This window comes from Acipenser ruthenus, chromosome 26 (assembly GCF_902713425.1).
Source record: "Acipenser ruthenus chromosome 26, fAciRut3.2 maternal haplotype, whole genome shotgun sequence".
Classification (NCBI taxonomy): Eukaryota; Metazoa; Chordata; class Actinopteri; order Acipenseriformes; family Acipenseridae; genus Acipenser; species Acipenser ruthenus.
In genome coordinates, this window is record NC_081214.1 from 15,940,337 (window position 1) to 15,955,546 (window position 15,210).

Consider the following 15,210-nt stretch of genomic DNA (forward strand, 5'->3'; position numbering starts at 1 on the left):
GATTTTAAATATTTCTATTTTTCAGAAAATTATGTCCGTGGTCAAGATCTTCTGGAAATCACTGATTCATCTTTAGGTAAGATACATATTTCAGTACATGTATGTGCATGTAAGTGATAAATTGCACATATACATTATATTTGTCCCCTTTCTATATAAGGTACAGCAGTGTGCAAATGTATTAGAACAAGTCAAGATGTGTTATTTATATCCATTTATACCTACCTGCATGATAACCTCTGGGTGTGAGAATTTCAATTTCCACTCAGTAATCAGTGATATAAAAACAATAGGCACTCGTGCATGAAAATGTTATTTGATTAGGCAACAACTTCTAAAAAGTCTCATGCATTTGACCATTTGTGGCTGTGTTCCTTTTCTCTTACTATTTTAAATGAACTCCATGTGTGGCCTATTAAAGCCATGAATTAGACTATTTTCCAGGATTTAGTTACAGTGCTTTGATTTCATATGCACAACAAATCAAAACAACAGAAGCAATGGGATGGGGTGTTCTAATACATGTGCACACTGCTGTATAAGTGATGTTTTACATGAAACATTTACAACATGTCTAAGTGTACTTTGTTAGCTGATCTCTTTGCACTGCTTTCATTTACTTTGCAGTGTACTTGAATTTAGTGGTTGCAGCCCTGGATTTGGGTTTTAAAACAGAACATAACTTTTTTCAAATGAGAGGAGGACTTTCAGCCCTTCTATACTCATCTGGTTCCTCTTGATCTGAAGCTACCCCAATTATTTGCATCAACTTGGCTAGGTAACAACCCATACTCTCACAATACACGGTTAATGATGCTACCCATGGCTTTAAAAAATGTGTCAGTAACACATAAGATGTTCTGGAATCTGACATTCTGATCGGCTGAGAGTGGCTTCATGATTTATTATATCTCAATGGTCCATGAAGAGATTTCACACCAGACAGCACCTGTGGTATCAGAATGTGATCTAAAACTAATTTCAACATTGAAGACATTGAGAAAGATGCCGTGTGTTTGTACATGTTTGTCATATCTGTGTATTGTAAGGAAATGAATGAATACATTTAGAAGCTCTGTTACGAAGGACAATAGCACAGAGGGCAGCAGTGTGGAAACAGCTGATAAATGTAAGAATGTGACTGTTTTGAAGAACACAATGGTTGACTAAGTGGCGTAATGGCCTTTCACCTCCGGAGGCCTGGGTACAGAACCAGCTTAGGATAAGAGACAGGCATTCAGTGGTCTGAGTCCCCACTGGGGAGTATCCCACATAACCACGACAACCACTCCGGAAATGGAATTCAGCACAGGAAAAACTTTTGAATTCAATTACCTCTTGGGAATGCAGTGAGACCTTTTTGTGTGTCTGTCAGTATTAATTTATTATCTACACAGGTCTTTCTAAAGAACCTGGGAGGCATATTAAATATCAGCATCGTCTTAACTAATGAATTCTTCTCATTGTTTACTTTCACTTAGCACATCATTTTCTGTTTCCGTCGTCACATCCTGGTGACTTCTTAAAACTCAGAAATTAAGAGCACCGCTGTGGCCTCTATAGAGCTCTGAGAAACATGTCTCATTTCTATTAGGTACACCAGAGTGTAACCATACCCATAGTAGATATTAGAAATACTACAGTTGTTCAAAGTGGCATTAGTTGCTGGCATTCTTACATCCACTAGGGGCAGAGTGTTGCAAGGCGGCAGATTAATTACTCACTGGTGTATTTGCATATTATACTGAGAACTTTACTGCGGCCATTTTAAACTTCTGAGTTATAAAGAAGCTACCAGGACGTGATGACTAAACATGATATACAAAGTGAATCTAAACAAAAGATTCCATTAGATTACTCTGCTGTCTCATATCCATACCAAGTTGGTCTTTCAGACACCCGATTCAAACACAGATCATAATCTCCACTTTCTCAGCCCCACCATCCGAGTACAATACTGACCAGGTGCGACTGTGCTTAGATTCTCTGATCTGAAGAGTTCACAACCCACAGTGGTACAGTGTTATGTACAAGACATCTCCGCAGGCTTGGAATTCTCTCATTGTTCTGCACATCTAAGAAGCTCCAAGCCACAGTGTTGTGCTTCTCATTGTATGTGGAGCTGGGTGTTATCTGAGCTCCCCCTGCTTTGATGTGATCAACATTCCTCAGAGAGAGCGGTCGTGTGAGGAGAACTGATCAGTCACTACAATGCCTGCAATTAAATGAACATTTTAGCAGGCATATCAATTCATGCTACTTTATGAATGCACTATATTCATCGGACCAAAACATTTTACGAAAAAAAAAAAAAAAAGTTGGCTGAAGCTGTGATATCTTTATCATGGACATTTTTATATTGTGTCTTTATTTAGCTACATTTTTATTTACTTGATCAGACTGCTTAGATCTGTTTGCCATAAATACTTCTCTTGAGTCACAGCAGTTCTGTCTCCATCTGTTCTTACTTGGCTGGAGTTTCGGATAGGATGAACAGCAGTGTTCAACATGGGCTAATCTGGAAACAAAAACATTTTAATGACTAACCAAATGCATACATTTCTCCTGTGTCAAGCTGGGAGAGTTGCAAGCTGGACTAATGAATTCTTCAATGGTCTTGCGGCACAACCAGTAAGATCCTTTAAGACTCAACCTGACAAAGTTCTGAGATCAATCAGCTACCAGCAGCCAAACGGACTCCACTTGTTTTTCTCTGATAAAAGAGCGATGTTGAGATCCGATCCTGGATCTGTAGCACGACCCTGCTTCACCGTTCTCCCCTATGAAGAGTTCAGAAGCAATGCAGGGATCGGAATCTGCATGCCCGTATCGGTTAGATTGTGTTTGAAGTGCTCTTTATCAGTGCGCCTTCCATTCTCTGGATTCCCAGTCGCTTTCTCTTGTGTGCAGCCCCAGCCCTTTGCTTCTTATCTGCATTCTTGGAATCTCTGTTACAAAGGGAGAATCAAGAGGCGGCAGTGTTTCCCAGCCCTGAGTTATGAACATCTCGTTTCAGGCATTTGAATCATGCTTAGTGCACAACACTGGCCTCGAGATCTATCCCAGTGCAGATCTTTATTCCAAGTGAGTCCTCAACTAGTTATTTGAACCTGCTTGGGGTCAGCTAACTAAATTAAGACTTAACTGGAACAAAAACACACCACTGGCATGATGCATAAAGGGACCTAACTATCTGTCTACTGCATGAAAGCTTGGACAGAACATGGGAAACACTACATACTTTAATGTGCATGGTTGTGTCTACATTTCAGATTCATCTGTAATGCGAGTGATTCCCTGATGTGTGTTCTGTATATATAAAAGCTGCATCTCCCTGTTGCACGTTCGTTTCAGTCACAATGGGCAAGATGGCAGACTTTGACAAAGGGCAGATACCAGCAGGATAGCAGACGCTTGAAATAAACGTGTTCGTTTGAATTAGAAATCCTTGTTGACCATTAAATAATGAATTACACCTGAAACGGCTGCAACCCCCCCCCCCCCCAAAAAAAAAAAAAACCAGCAACAAAAAAAAACTTTATATGTTTTAAAGTTGCTTTGCGTGTCAAGAATGTGGCCAAGCTATTCAGTATAGACTACCATATATATATGTGTGTGTGTGTGTGTATTGGTCTTTGTTGTTTACCAGATACCCAAGGGGCATACAGAAGCGTCTCAGCCCATGAGTTATTGATTTAAAGATGTGTAACTTTTAAGTTTTGTTTTTGGAATTTAAAAAGTAAAAGTGCGTCGTGAATTCGCCCAACAGTTGGATGCTTTTGGTGCTGGTTCTCTTTTGGGATAGATTACTACTCTTGCAAGGAATTCTTTAGTACTCGGGGAGATTAAAGCTGGTAGAGAACTAGCAGCAATTAAACGTTAGAGAGAGGCGCTGTTTCTTTAAAGAAAATTGTCAAAGTTCAGTACAAAAGCCTTTTGTCATATTGTGGAATGCCAGACTGACATTTCACAAAGCCAACCCAAACCCCAGTTTCTCTGGCTCAGCTCCAATCGCACTTTCAGAAGGAGGGATTTCCCATCCTCAACTTTTGGATTTCTTCAGCATTGCATAGAAAACCAAAAGGGGAGTTTATATATATATATTTTTTTTTCCCAACTCCTGAGAAGTGGTTTGATTAAGTTGTTGGAACACAGTTAGGGGATTTTGCTGTTTTTAAAGGAAGAGGGAGTCTTTCTTGCATTATTTTCATAGCGCTACAAAAAGGAGATTATTGAATTGTATGGCATCAGCGGATAGGATATTTTTAGGGGAAAGAAAAAACGTGAAGCAGCATTCTGATTCCTAATTTAGCGATTCTTGGTAACTTTTTTTTATCTGAGGATCAGCCATATTTTCAAGCCTTCCAGTACCAATAACCCGTGGGATTACCAGAAAAAAAACTGAAGATGTCTGTTAATGAGTTTTATGAATGCACTGTAAATGTATGATTTGATTACGCTGTGCTTCAAAGTTCTGTTTTACATTCCACGCGTTGAATCTGGAGCTAGAAACTACAAGGTAAACTAAAATGAATATATTGATCATTTAATTTACAGTAGATTATGCTGTTATCTTTACCACCATTTAGGTATATTTTGTTTTTTTGTTGTTGTAAAAGTTTAAAACCATACTGATGCGCTTCATATTAAGTCTAAACCTATATCATTTGTATCATGTTAATGTACTTTTATTGGTGTATTTTATGTTTTAAATCACGCATTTATGTTTAAAGAAATATTATTCTCATTGGCAGAAGAGAATAATTAGATGCTCGTGCACGTTCAGCCGACTTTGGCAATCGCTGCCAATACGTGGCTATATTAGTTCTGTTCTTGGGATATTAGCGTGAACATTTTAGGGGGTGTAAAATCCTTGTTGCAAGAGGATTCGCAGTATTGTTCTGATCGTTTTCTGATACGTCATATGTTATGTATAAGATGTTAGCATCTATACTGCAGTCCAAAAACGCCAGTTTGCGGTTTGAGCAGGAGAGAGCGCCTTTTCTACAGAATGCGCACGAACATTGAGTTGTATTGTTACCAAGGAGATTCCAAAGCTTGGACCACAATTGTCCCAACCAGTCAGTCTATATTGTTAAAGCTGAACATATGATGTAGTGTGTGTGTGTGTGTACCTGTATATATTAAATGATCAAAATTCAATCAGACCATAATTAAATGCAATGCAATTGTATGCCCGTTTAGTACAGTACAGTGTGTGTATCTATCTATCTATCTATCTATCTATCTATCTATCTATCTATCTATCTATCTATCTATCTATCTATCTATTAACTTCTGTCTATGGATGATGTAATAATTATGTTGTATTACATGGAATACATTCCTTATTAGATTTAAATACTCAAGTCCTTGTTTACAGAGGTAGCTAGAGGTCAACTAACAGTACAAGCTAACCTGAATTAAACATAATGTCCCCGTGAGAAAAAACATTATGGGTTGGACAAACACTTAGAACTGCTGTTGCCCATTCCAATCTGAATGTTAAGCCTTATTCATGGAACCTGTGAACCATAGATATATCACCTCCCAGAGAACTGTCACAATCATAGTTTTTAACTACCTTGGACTTGAAATTATATATTCCTTGGTAGACAGCTGCACCCATTCTAGGGGTTTTTCCTCAGGCAGTACTCGAGGCATTTTTCAGACAAGACAGAACTTGGTTTAATCGTTGCCATGTTCTCTGTTGAATTGAGTGCACACCGGTCCCAAGGAAGCATCTCCTCACAGCTCTGTGAGGGCCTCTTTAGTCCTGTTCTCAACACCCTCTGCCATTCAGTCCTGACTTGACAGTCCCCTTTGTTTCCACTGGCAGCAGATCAAGATCAAACCTGTTTCAATTGGGGCTCTGTCAGCCTCAGTTAGGATTGCAGGCGGGTAGAAGTCGATCTCTCTAGCTCACGCTGACGGGGGAGGTTACCGAGTGAGCTTCCAATGCAGAGGACAGGAGACTTGTAGGAAGAATGGAGGGCTGTGAATCAATTCTATTATCAGGGCAATATTGGAGGTAGAAGAATTCATTTCTAAATGGCATTTACACAAAACCTGCTTCATATAGTGTAGGCGATCTACAGTACATGTCCAGTTGCATATTGGATTTCAGACAGCAGATTGGAACGATGTGAGATTCAGATAAAAGGTTGAGAGAGAGACCCTAGATGAAAAGCTAGTACACTAACCATAATCTTTTGTCTTCCAAGCTCACATATGGATCTGTTAACTTACCTGAATCAGAGGTGAGTAGCTGATTCCTAATTGCTTAATTTCAGGTCTTTTTCAGCAAAAAACTTGAATGCATAACTTGAACGCAATTGGAACAGGCTGTTCTTCCATAAGAGCCCTCATGTGAATAACACTTAAGCAAAAAATTCACTTTTCAGCAAAAAATTCTAGTATGATATTAATACTGTTCTGCAAAATGGGTGGTTTTGTTGCAATTAGTTCACTGTCCTAGATAGCTGGAAAGTATGTGTTTTTGTTGGAATGGCAGTTTTTCTGGAAAGGATGGCTGTGGGATTTTGAATTGTAGTAATTGAAGCGTTTTGTACTTCCTATGTGGCCCATGACTCTGAAAACAGAGATTGTTGGCAGGTTAGCTGTACCGTACAGCTAAATGTATTTTGTTGGCGAGAGCCATGTTTTAAACTGGACTTTAGTGGATACATTCAGTATATGATATATCATGTATTGTTTGTATTGTGACACAAGAACAAAAGCATAACGTAGTTCATTCCAGTCACCAGAAGATTCTCAAATGAAGAAGTATTATCAGGGGTTACCGTTGCCCTGTGCCTCTCAATCCCCACCTAAAACTAATTTCACTTGTGAATTGAGCTGGGTTCAAACCAAGGGCTCTAGAGGTGGAGGCATGAGAGGCTAGTGAATTAGCCTGCTGCTCCACCTCACCCTTTGTGTGGCTCATTTGTTGCTCTCCAGTCCTTGTTCCTAGGGACAACTGGGTAGAAGCCTGGAAGGAGCTGGATGGTGACTCAACTGATCAAGTTGATCAAATCAACTCATGAATGCTGAAAGAGTTGCAGTAATATACTGTAACTAAAAAATAAAAACTTACTATTGCCCTGACAGTGGTTAGACATGCCAGCTGCCCAGACACATACTGCTGGGGAGAGCCCCCAAAATATCTATTTTAGAGTATTCCTAATTGAGAACCCAGCATTTCAGTGTCCCTGATGTGAACTTGGCTTACTTTGTAGGGCTTTGGGTCGGCTGTACTAATCCTGTATCACACACATGTCTGTGTGGATTAGTAAAGAGATTTGATCAAACTATTAGCTTGTTTGGCCCGGAAACTCAATTAATGGCTGTAAACAGTTGCTACCCGGTTCAGTTGGGAAATAACAGCTAATTGTCTTTGAGCATGGCTCTGGGGTGATCAAGGGGGGCATTCTGTTATATATATATATATATATATATATATATATATATATATATATATATATATATATATATATATATAATGTAATATACACACACACAACTGTAGGGAGAGGAAATGAAAGGGGAGGGGTGTTAGTTTTAAGTTGGCATCCTTAGCAGCCTTCCAGTTTGAGTTGATCTTTCAGATTTCTTGGAATGAATTGTGTTTGGAGTGAGTACAGATTTTCCATTTCAAACCTGGTTTTGCTTGTTTAGCTGTGGGTTTCAAGACCTAATACATGTTTAACAGAAATATTTACATCTGTGATGTGAAATTCATTCTAATCGAAGTTTTGGCCAAAGATTACAAGTGAGGTGGGTTTTTACTGTAGTTGTGTTCCCATCTTATTTTCGAAATACGTGGAAAAGCCAGGCCTGTGTAAACAATGAGAATCCAGTTTTAGTTTGTGGGAGGGAAGTTCTTGACAGGATGTGACTTTGTGATAAAGTTGTGGCTTGTTTTGCTTGGCACTTCATCTTGCTGATCATTTGTGAATGGCTGGTGTTTGAGTGAGACAAGCTCCCCTTAACACACAAAAGTAATGAGCATCTCACTGGAAAGAGTAAGTAATGAACTCTTACTACTTACTATATGACAACAAAATTATCCATACAGTATCTATGAACTTGGAGGAGTTCCAGTTTTACCGTCGCAACACTGAAGACAGTTCTATGGAGTACGCATTATGGTTTCTTATAAGAAGGACTGTAAATGGCTTATTTCACAGTCTAAAAATAGGTATTACAAGATATTTCACAATTTAAAAATATTTATTAAAGCAGAAAAAATAGTGTTGCCACATTCAAAAAGTATCAATGTCGCTATAGAAATATTCTACAATAAATGTGCCTAAATATTTATTTGCTTACCTGAAAAACAGTAAATGCTAAATTGTAGAATATTTCATTTTTGTTTGTTCACTTTCTAAAGACATTCTGTTTTCACCATCAGTGAATTATCAAACAAAATAAAAACATAAATACATGTAAAAATAACAACAGACATGTGAAATGTCCCCTTCTTGTACTGGACAGAGCGATCTTTAGCAGAAATATTTCTGATCTTTGATGCAGCTGGTGTCTTTCGTTGAAGACATTAAAAAAAAAAAAAAATCAGGCAGCTTAGTTGGAGCTACAACAAATTATATTGATAACTAAAGATTTATTTTATCAACATGTACCCTCCTGGGATAAGCAACTGGCAGACTTTTTAGAGCATTTTACAGCACCAGCAAATCCACCTGTATTGCATCAGATGGTTTATTTTAGGTGTAATCCTTGAATAGTCACAGATAGATGTGTTGCAATCCAGGTGATTCACCGGCTGTAAAATGCTCTAAAACACTAGCTTTGGCTTATCCCAGTGGCGTATAGAATGATTAACTCAACGCCCAAGTAGGGGAAGGCAATGTGTAAAACTTATTTTAAAAACTATACCTCTAGGCACCAGGGTTGACGTTTCCCTAATTTGAAAGGGTTGGATTGGCCAGTCAGATGTCCAGTTGTCCGTTTTCTGTTGTAGTCATGCCATTGAGTGGAAACATGTCTTTGTTGGTTGGATCTCCGTGTTGTGTCCTTCGCCCTGCTCCTGAAAAATGTTTCCCTGTGCACCTGGAAAGGAAGAGCAATACGCGCCATGTCTGTGGAATACTGCCTTTACCAGGAATGAGAATTTTACTTAAAATGTATTAACACCAGACTCAGGAATCCAAAATTTAGGTAACCTTTTTACACCTTCTGTAGGCAACTGCTGCTTCTAACAGATATGAACGTGGCAAATCCTTCTGGCTTTGTAGGGCTGCTTGTTCAGTGTCCTGAAGGGCTATATTATGCATAATAAGATCAAATGATGATTTAATGACTGCAAATATTGTTCCATAACTCCAAATTGATTAGTTATGGAGAGTATGTATTCATACCACCGATAAAACACATATTCTTCTTTCCATGACCGCTGGGTGAGCTGTGTTGTGCTTTTGGTGTTGTTTATCTGTCTTTGTCAGACTTGCAGTGGATAAGGGTTAAGTGTTTACAGTGACTGTGGCTCTTATATGAGCCATGCTGAATGTCACAGATATGCTTGCGTTGTTTTTCGTGGATGTTAAATTTAAGGCTGTATGTTGACTAGTAGATTTACATTTAAAACTTATGTAAATTGTCATTTACGGTTTAAATTATCATACTTTTTTTTTAAAAATATGGAATCTGCAATTTTCGGCAGGGGAATAGCCTGGACCCGAACCTGCGATCTCCATGCTATAGGGCGCATCCTGCACTCCACGTGGAGTGCCTTTACTGGATGCGTCACCCAAGAGCCCCCTAAAAACAAAAAAAAAAACACTTTTAGCATTAATTTTAAAAGTTTAGCAAAATTAGAGATCCTCAATAATGTCTGTACCAAGTTTCATCATAATCCGAGAAGCTGTTATCAGGCTATAACTAATACAAATGTAAAGTACAATGTATGGGCTAACATACAGTGACCTGCATTTCAAGCATTTACCTAGTGACATCTAGGTCTTCAATTCCCTATTCGATTTCCATTAAGCTAATCCTTGCCGATTCTTATTCTATACTATTGTGGTGTATTCTGGATGCACTGTATGCCATGAATTTCATCATACAGACAGCCATGGGGGCAGATGTATGTTACTGACCTACTTATTACTACATATTTAAAATCTAAGTGTTACAAATGTACTACACATGTGGCTATACACACAATACAAGGGCCTCCTGTATAAATCTCCACAGGGGAAAATAACTATTCTGTAGAATACAGAGTGAAACTGGAGATGTTAAAATATCCGAATCCATGTCTACTCTAGCTTAATCACACACATTTATTCTGTAAAGTATGCTGTGCTTTAGTGTGTGTGATATATGTTTCAATTCCCTGCGCAGTCAGTGCTGCGGGAGGGGGGGTGTAGTCCCTGGAATCGGAGAGAAAGTTTGTGAGCAAGCTGCCAAAGCATCCTGCTGTATAAAATCCAGCTGAGGCCTCTATGAAAGTGTGTGTATCATATCCCTTTTCAAGATAAGCAGCTGCGCCCATTTCAAGTCTTGTAATAAGTTAATTACACAATAAATTCGTAAGTGGGAAAAGCTGAAAAAATTAATAAATAAAAATTGCAATTGGAGGGAAAAAGTATTTTAGTGCCAGAGATTGAAGTTGTGTTTCATTTTAGCAGCACATGCTTTTCATTAGAGTGGGGGAGTTTGGACGTCATTGAGCGGGGAAACCACATAATACAGAGCCCTGAAGATGGAAAATGCTTAAAATGCCTGTGGAGGGCTTCAGAATGCTGACAGCAGGCAAACACGCCAGCTAGTTTAGTTACCAGGCGCCACCTTGCTTGAAACCCCTCTAAAACACCAGGACTGTGCTTAAACACAAGGGGCAGGGGCAGCTGAAGCGCTCTTTCCTGGAAATCTTTTGTTCCATGACTAACAATAACTATAGTGCGGTAAAATCGTGGGAAATCACACCATACATGGGTTTCTCAGAAGAAATGTACTTTTACAGGGGAAAAGTTTGCTCCAATTGTTTTTCTGGTTTTTCTCATGTTTATTTGAATATTTTTCATGTCCGTGCCTTGTAGGCTGCGATTACTGAAATAGTTTTACTGGAAAATTTAAAAATAATACATTGTAAAAACAAAATGTTATTTATTCAACAGATACTGGGCACATGAAGTGTGCAAGCAGATAGCATTCTTACAGTTTGATAAAATCCGAGATGGAGTCAAGGCTATTACACTAGCCAGGGAGATGGTTGGCTCCAAGCACCCACAACGTGTTATAGCTATTATATCTGGGTATAGCTATTTTGTTTAACGTCCTGGATTTTAATGAAACAAAAGTGAGATGTGCTGTCACCCAGCGGCAGGCTTTTCATTGTGATTTGGCATTCCAGTGAAAGTGAATTACAGTGACATTCCATTTATTGTCCTATGATACTGGATCATTCTATGGACACATTGAGCACCTTTTAGACCAGCGAAGATGGTGCCCTCACTGAAGTAGACATCTACAATCCTTTTCCATGTTCTCTTGATGCTGCCTGCTAAGGTTCATTGCTCTACACTGCATACTTTTACCTTGACATATTGATGGGCAAGTCATGTCAAGAGACTACTTCATTACCTATAATAATAATGTCACATCTCCATTGGAATCTATTAGCAGCAACTACAGTACACTATATTGAGAGTTCAGAGCTCACACTCAGAATGACGTTTAATCCACAACAGGATCTATATAAACAGATTAAGTGCATTAATATCAGGGTTTTTGTTATTGAGATTTAATAACTTGTAATGTGTTTGTAAGTGTAATCAAGCTGAGAGTTTTCTTTTGAACTCTTTGTACTTGCTGTATTACAGATCCGACTTGCTTCGCTCATGGGCCTGACAAGCAAAGAGTGTGTGAGAATGAAATACACACTCAACTTGATTAGAGGCAGCCACCGAACACTTAGAAACATACATAAGAAAATGGAGGCAGCTGTGCCGCCTTCTGTATTTCCAAGCTGTATTACACGCCTGAATTTGTACGTGTGAAGATTTTGATCATGGGGCACTGGTGAAGGCAGTAGCATACAAGTTTGCTTTGCTTTCTCCTTGTTTTAATTTAGAATTAGTGTTTTAAGTTCTGGATGATTGTCACTTTTTCCTGGAGCAGGAATGTTGTATTTCCTGTTGCTCAGTTCTCACATGCATCTCTCTCTCTCTCTCTCTCTCTCTCTCTCTCTCTCTCTCTCTCTCTCTCTCTCTCTCTCTCTCTCTCTCTCTAACCGCATATGCAACAGCTTGAGTTCTTGAACATTGGTGGTCAAAACTTGGGGACCAAACGGTTGTATCCAGACTTTCATAATGTCAAACAAGCGAGCAGAAGACCGTCCCACTACCCTTATAGATTTAGATTCCTATCCACTGCTTTTGTTTGTGTTCATGAAATTTAAACTATACTTAGCAGAAACATGACTTTAAAACATTGTGAACATGTGTGTAAGTCGTCAACATACAGTAGTTTCTTCGAAAAACTGCAGCGGTACCCAAACGGTAAATGATTGGGGTAGGACATTGTTTACCCTTTAACCACACTTAGACCCATTGTTTACTCAATATCTTGGCATCCATGAATAGATACTCGTTCACTCAAAATTGTAAAAATGATTAATAAATGGGATGTGTATGCTACCAGTGCAGAACGGCTGTGTGAGTCCCCACGGGGTTTCAAGACTGATATAGTGTGCAATGTCAGATCTGTCTTGTCAATCACCATTGCAGTTCAACCAGCTTTTGAAGTAACATGAAGAATAAATACCCCAACCTATAAGAGCCACAATGCATTTGTGGGTCTCTGGATCATTTGCCTATTAAGGGCAAACAATGATCTATACAGGGATTACAAGGTACTGAGTGTAGTTAAAGGGGAATTCACCACATGCTGTAGATGAATCCTGGTTGTGTTACTGCATTGCTAGGAGGGTTCCTTCATCGAGAGTGAATGAATTAAAGCAGCATTTTCACAGGGACACACAGCTTCTCTCGTTTTATTCTGTTTTGAATTCAATCATCTACAGCAACACAAAGAGATCAGGTGACTTCCTCACCACGATGTACCTTGACGTCTGCAATGTGTGGCACTGTTTGGAATGTGCTCAGTTGTGTGGTGTGGCACTAAGGTGGCGGTTGTTGCTTGGGGCCCAAGTGCAGTGTAGAGTTGAAGCAGGTGTGACAAACAACTAGCGAAACTACCAGCAAAGTGAAAATAAAATAGTGTGGGGAGGGAATCAAGAAACTCAGACTAGTTTTGTACTGTTTTGTGTTTTAAAATGTAACATGATCATAAAATGCCACCAATATTTCTTCTTCTGTATTTCTCTTCTACAAGTAAATCCAATTTATATCAGATAAAAAAACATTTGATCATACACAAAGAACAGTAGTTTCTAGTTACACTAAATACAAATATTGTGGAAGATGACTACAGGGTATTGGAAAGCATGTGAAGAATGATGTGGGCTTACTGTAAACATTTCATAACATGGTTTATATAACTGTGTAATTGTGTCAGGTTTTTTTAACTTTAAAAACATGCAGTGCTGACACTATAACAGAGTTATAGGCACAGTATTATAGTATTGTACAGCAAGCGTTGAGATATCTACTGTCAAATGACGTTTTTTCATATTCGGTGGTCCCGAGTGAGTATTTTTCTTCCCGGATCTCATTTTCGGGTGAATCGCACTTTTCCAAATTACAGCTACAGCTTGATCTAAGGAATGTAATTATCTGAATGGTTAACTATAGATTTGATCATACTTTCTTTCCAAACATGATACTTGTTATAAAAACAGAACACTCCAGAACATTCTTTTCCTCGAGGATAAACAACTCACTCGACTGTTTTGGGTGTTACACAGCTCATTCGTGGAGTAACTAAAGACTTTCTTTATCGTTTTTTAATCATCATGAAGCCTTCAATAAAAGAAACATATTTTATTAATTGGGTCATTCCAGTTTAGCTGGATGTCTCCCTGTATGTCAATGAGTCATGTACATTCATTATTTTTAACAAGCTTTAAAATTATATTAACATTATTACATTCCCCAAGTGGAGAAACATTTGATCAAAGATCATCAAAATGTGTATTTTTACAAATTTCAGACCTATTGGCCCTGAATATCAAAAGTGTCTTCCGACTGTCTGAAACTCGCTGTCTCCGTCTGTTTTGAACGTTGTGTCCGTCATAAAATGAAACACTTTACTGCTGTTTTCCGACAGGTGAAATGGGTGCAATTTACATAAATGTGGCGGGATAATTATTCAGTATTTAAATGAGAAACCTATGTTAATGACGCAAATGACAGTTTTTACATCATTTCAGGGTTTCAATCAATGGACAGGTGGGGTTGAAAGGTAGTAAAGGCGGAGAAAAACAAAACAGACGTGTGTTTCAGGAGATATGGAGAAACAAGAGCAGATACATTTAATAGAACATAATAATAAAGCAAGTATGTCAGGACAGAGAGAAAAAAAGAGAAGTTAGAGAGCTCATTTTTAATGTAGCCTCATTTTGTAAATGTATGTTCTGTGTTAATTAAATTATAGTTTCATGTACCTGGTTGTGGCGGATATTTTATGCCAAAATGAAAAATAAATGAACAAATAAATGAATACATAAATAAATACAGACATTTATTTATTTATTTATTCTTGTATTTAAGTATTTATTTTTCATTTTGGCATAAAATATCTTCCATACCCGGTTGCACTTTATGAAAATGAATAACACGTAAGTGTATAATAGGATATCATACAAACAACCGGTGACAAAGAATGACAGGGCTGTGAGTGATACTGGAAATGCATGACCCCTCAGGGTGCTTAACTCCACAATATCGTAGCTTTATCCATTCGATATCTGTAGCACTTGCTGTTCTGTAAGAACCAAACAGGTGGCCCTGTGACGATACACCGGTGGGGTACACTTTCGTCTGCGATTCCATATTGAGGGGGCAGCTTCATTATCCCTTTCATCCTCTAAAATCGCAGTAATCCCTAGCAGCACACTGGGCACCATTACCACTATTATAGTCAAAAAGTCACTCCACCTACAGAAGACCCTTTTTATTTAAGCAGAGAGCCTGTTTGAAATAGGTTCCCTCTCCATTAGGACTCTTTGAAACAGGTGAACCACTTGAGACGGATGATACTCAATCCGACCACATCAACCCTTTT

General features: G+C 38.5%; 1 protein-coding gene across 3 annotated transcripts in view; it reads left to right on the plus strand.

Moving 5' to 3' along the window:
- LOC117430693 (angiomotin-like) overlaps positions 1-15,210 on the plus strand; it is a 49,461-nt gene that overhangs the window by 4,940 nt on the left and 29,311 nt on the right. The window contains exon 4 of one of the 3 annotated variants that reach the window (XM_059001136.1): positions 26-76. In XM_059001136.1, coding sequence (XP_058857119.1) covers positions 26-76 — 51 coding nt within the window. Of the gene's footprint in view, positions 1-25; positions 77-4,036; positions 4,520-6,147; positions 6,261-15,210 lie in introns of those variants that run through there. The other 2 variants (XM_059001137.1, XM_059001139.1) reach the window with 2 other exon arrangements.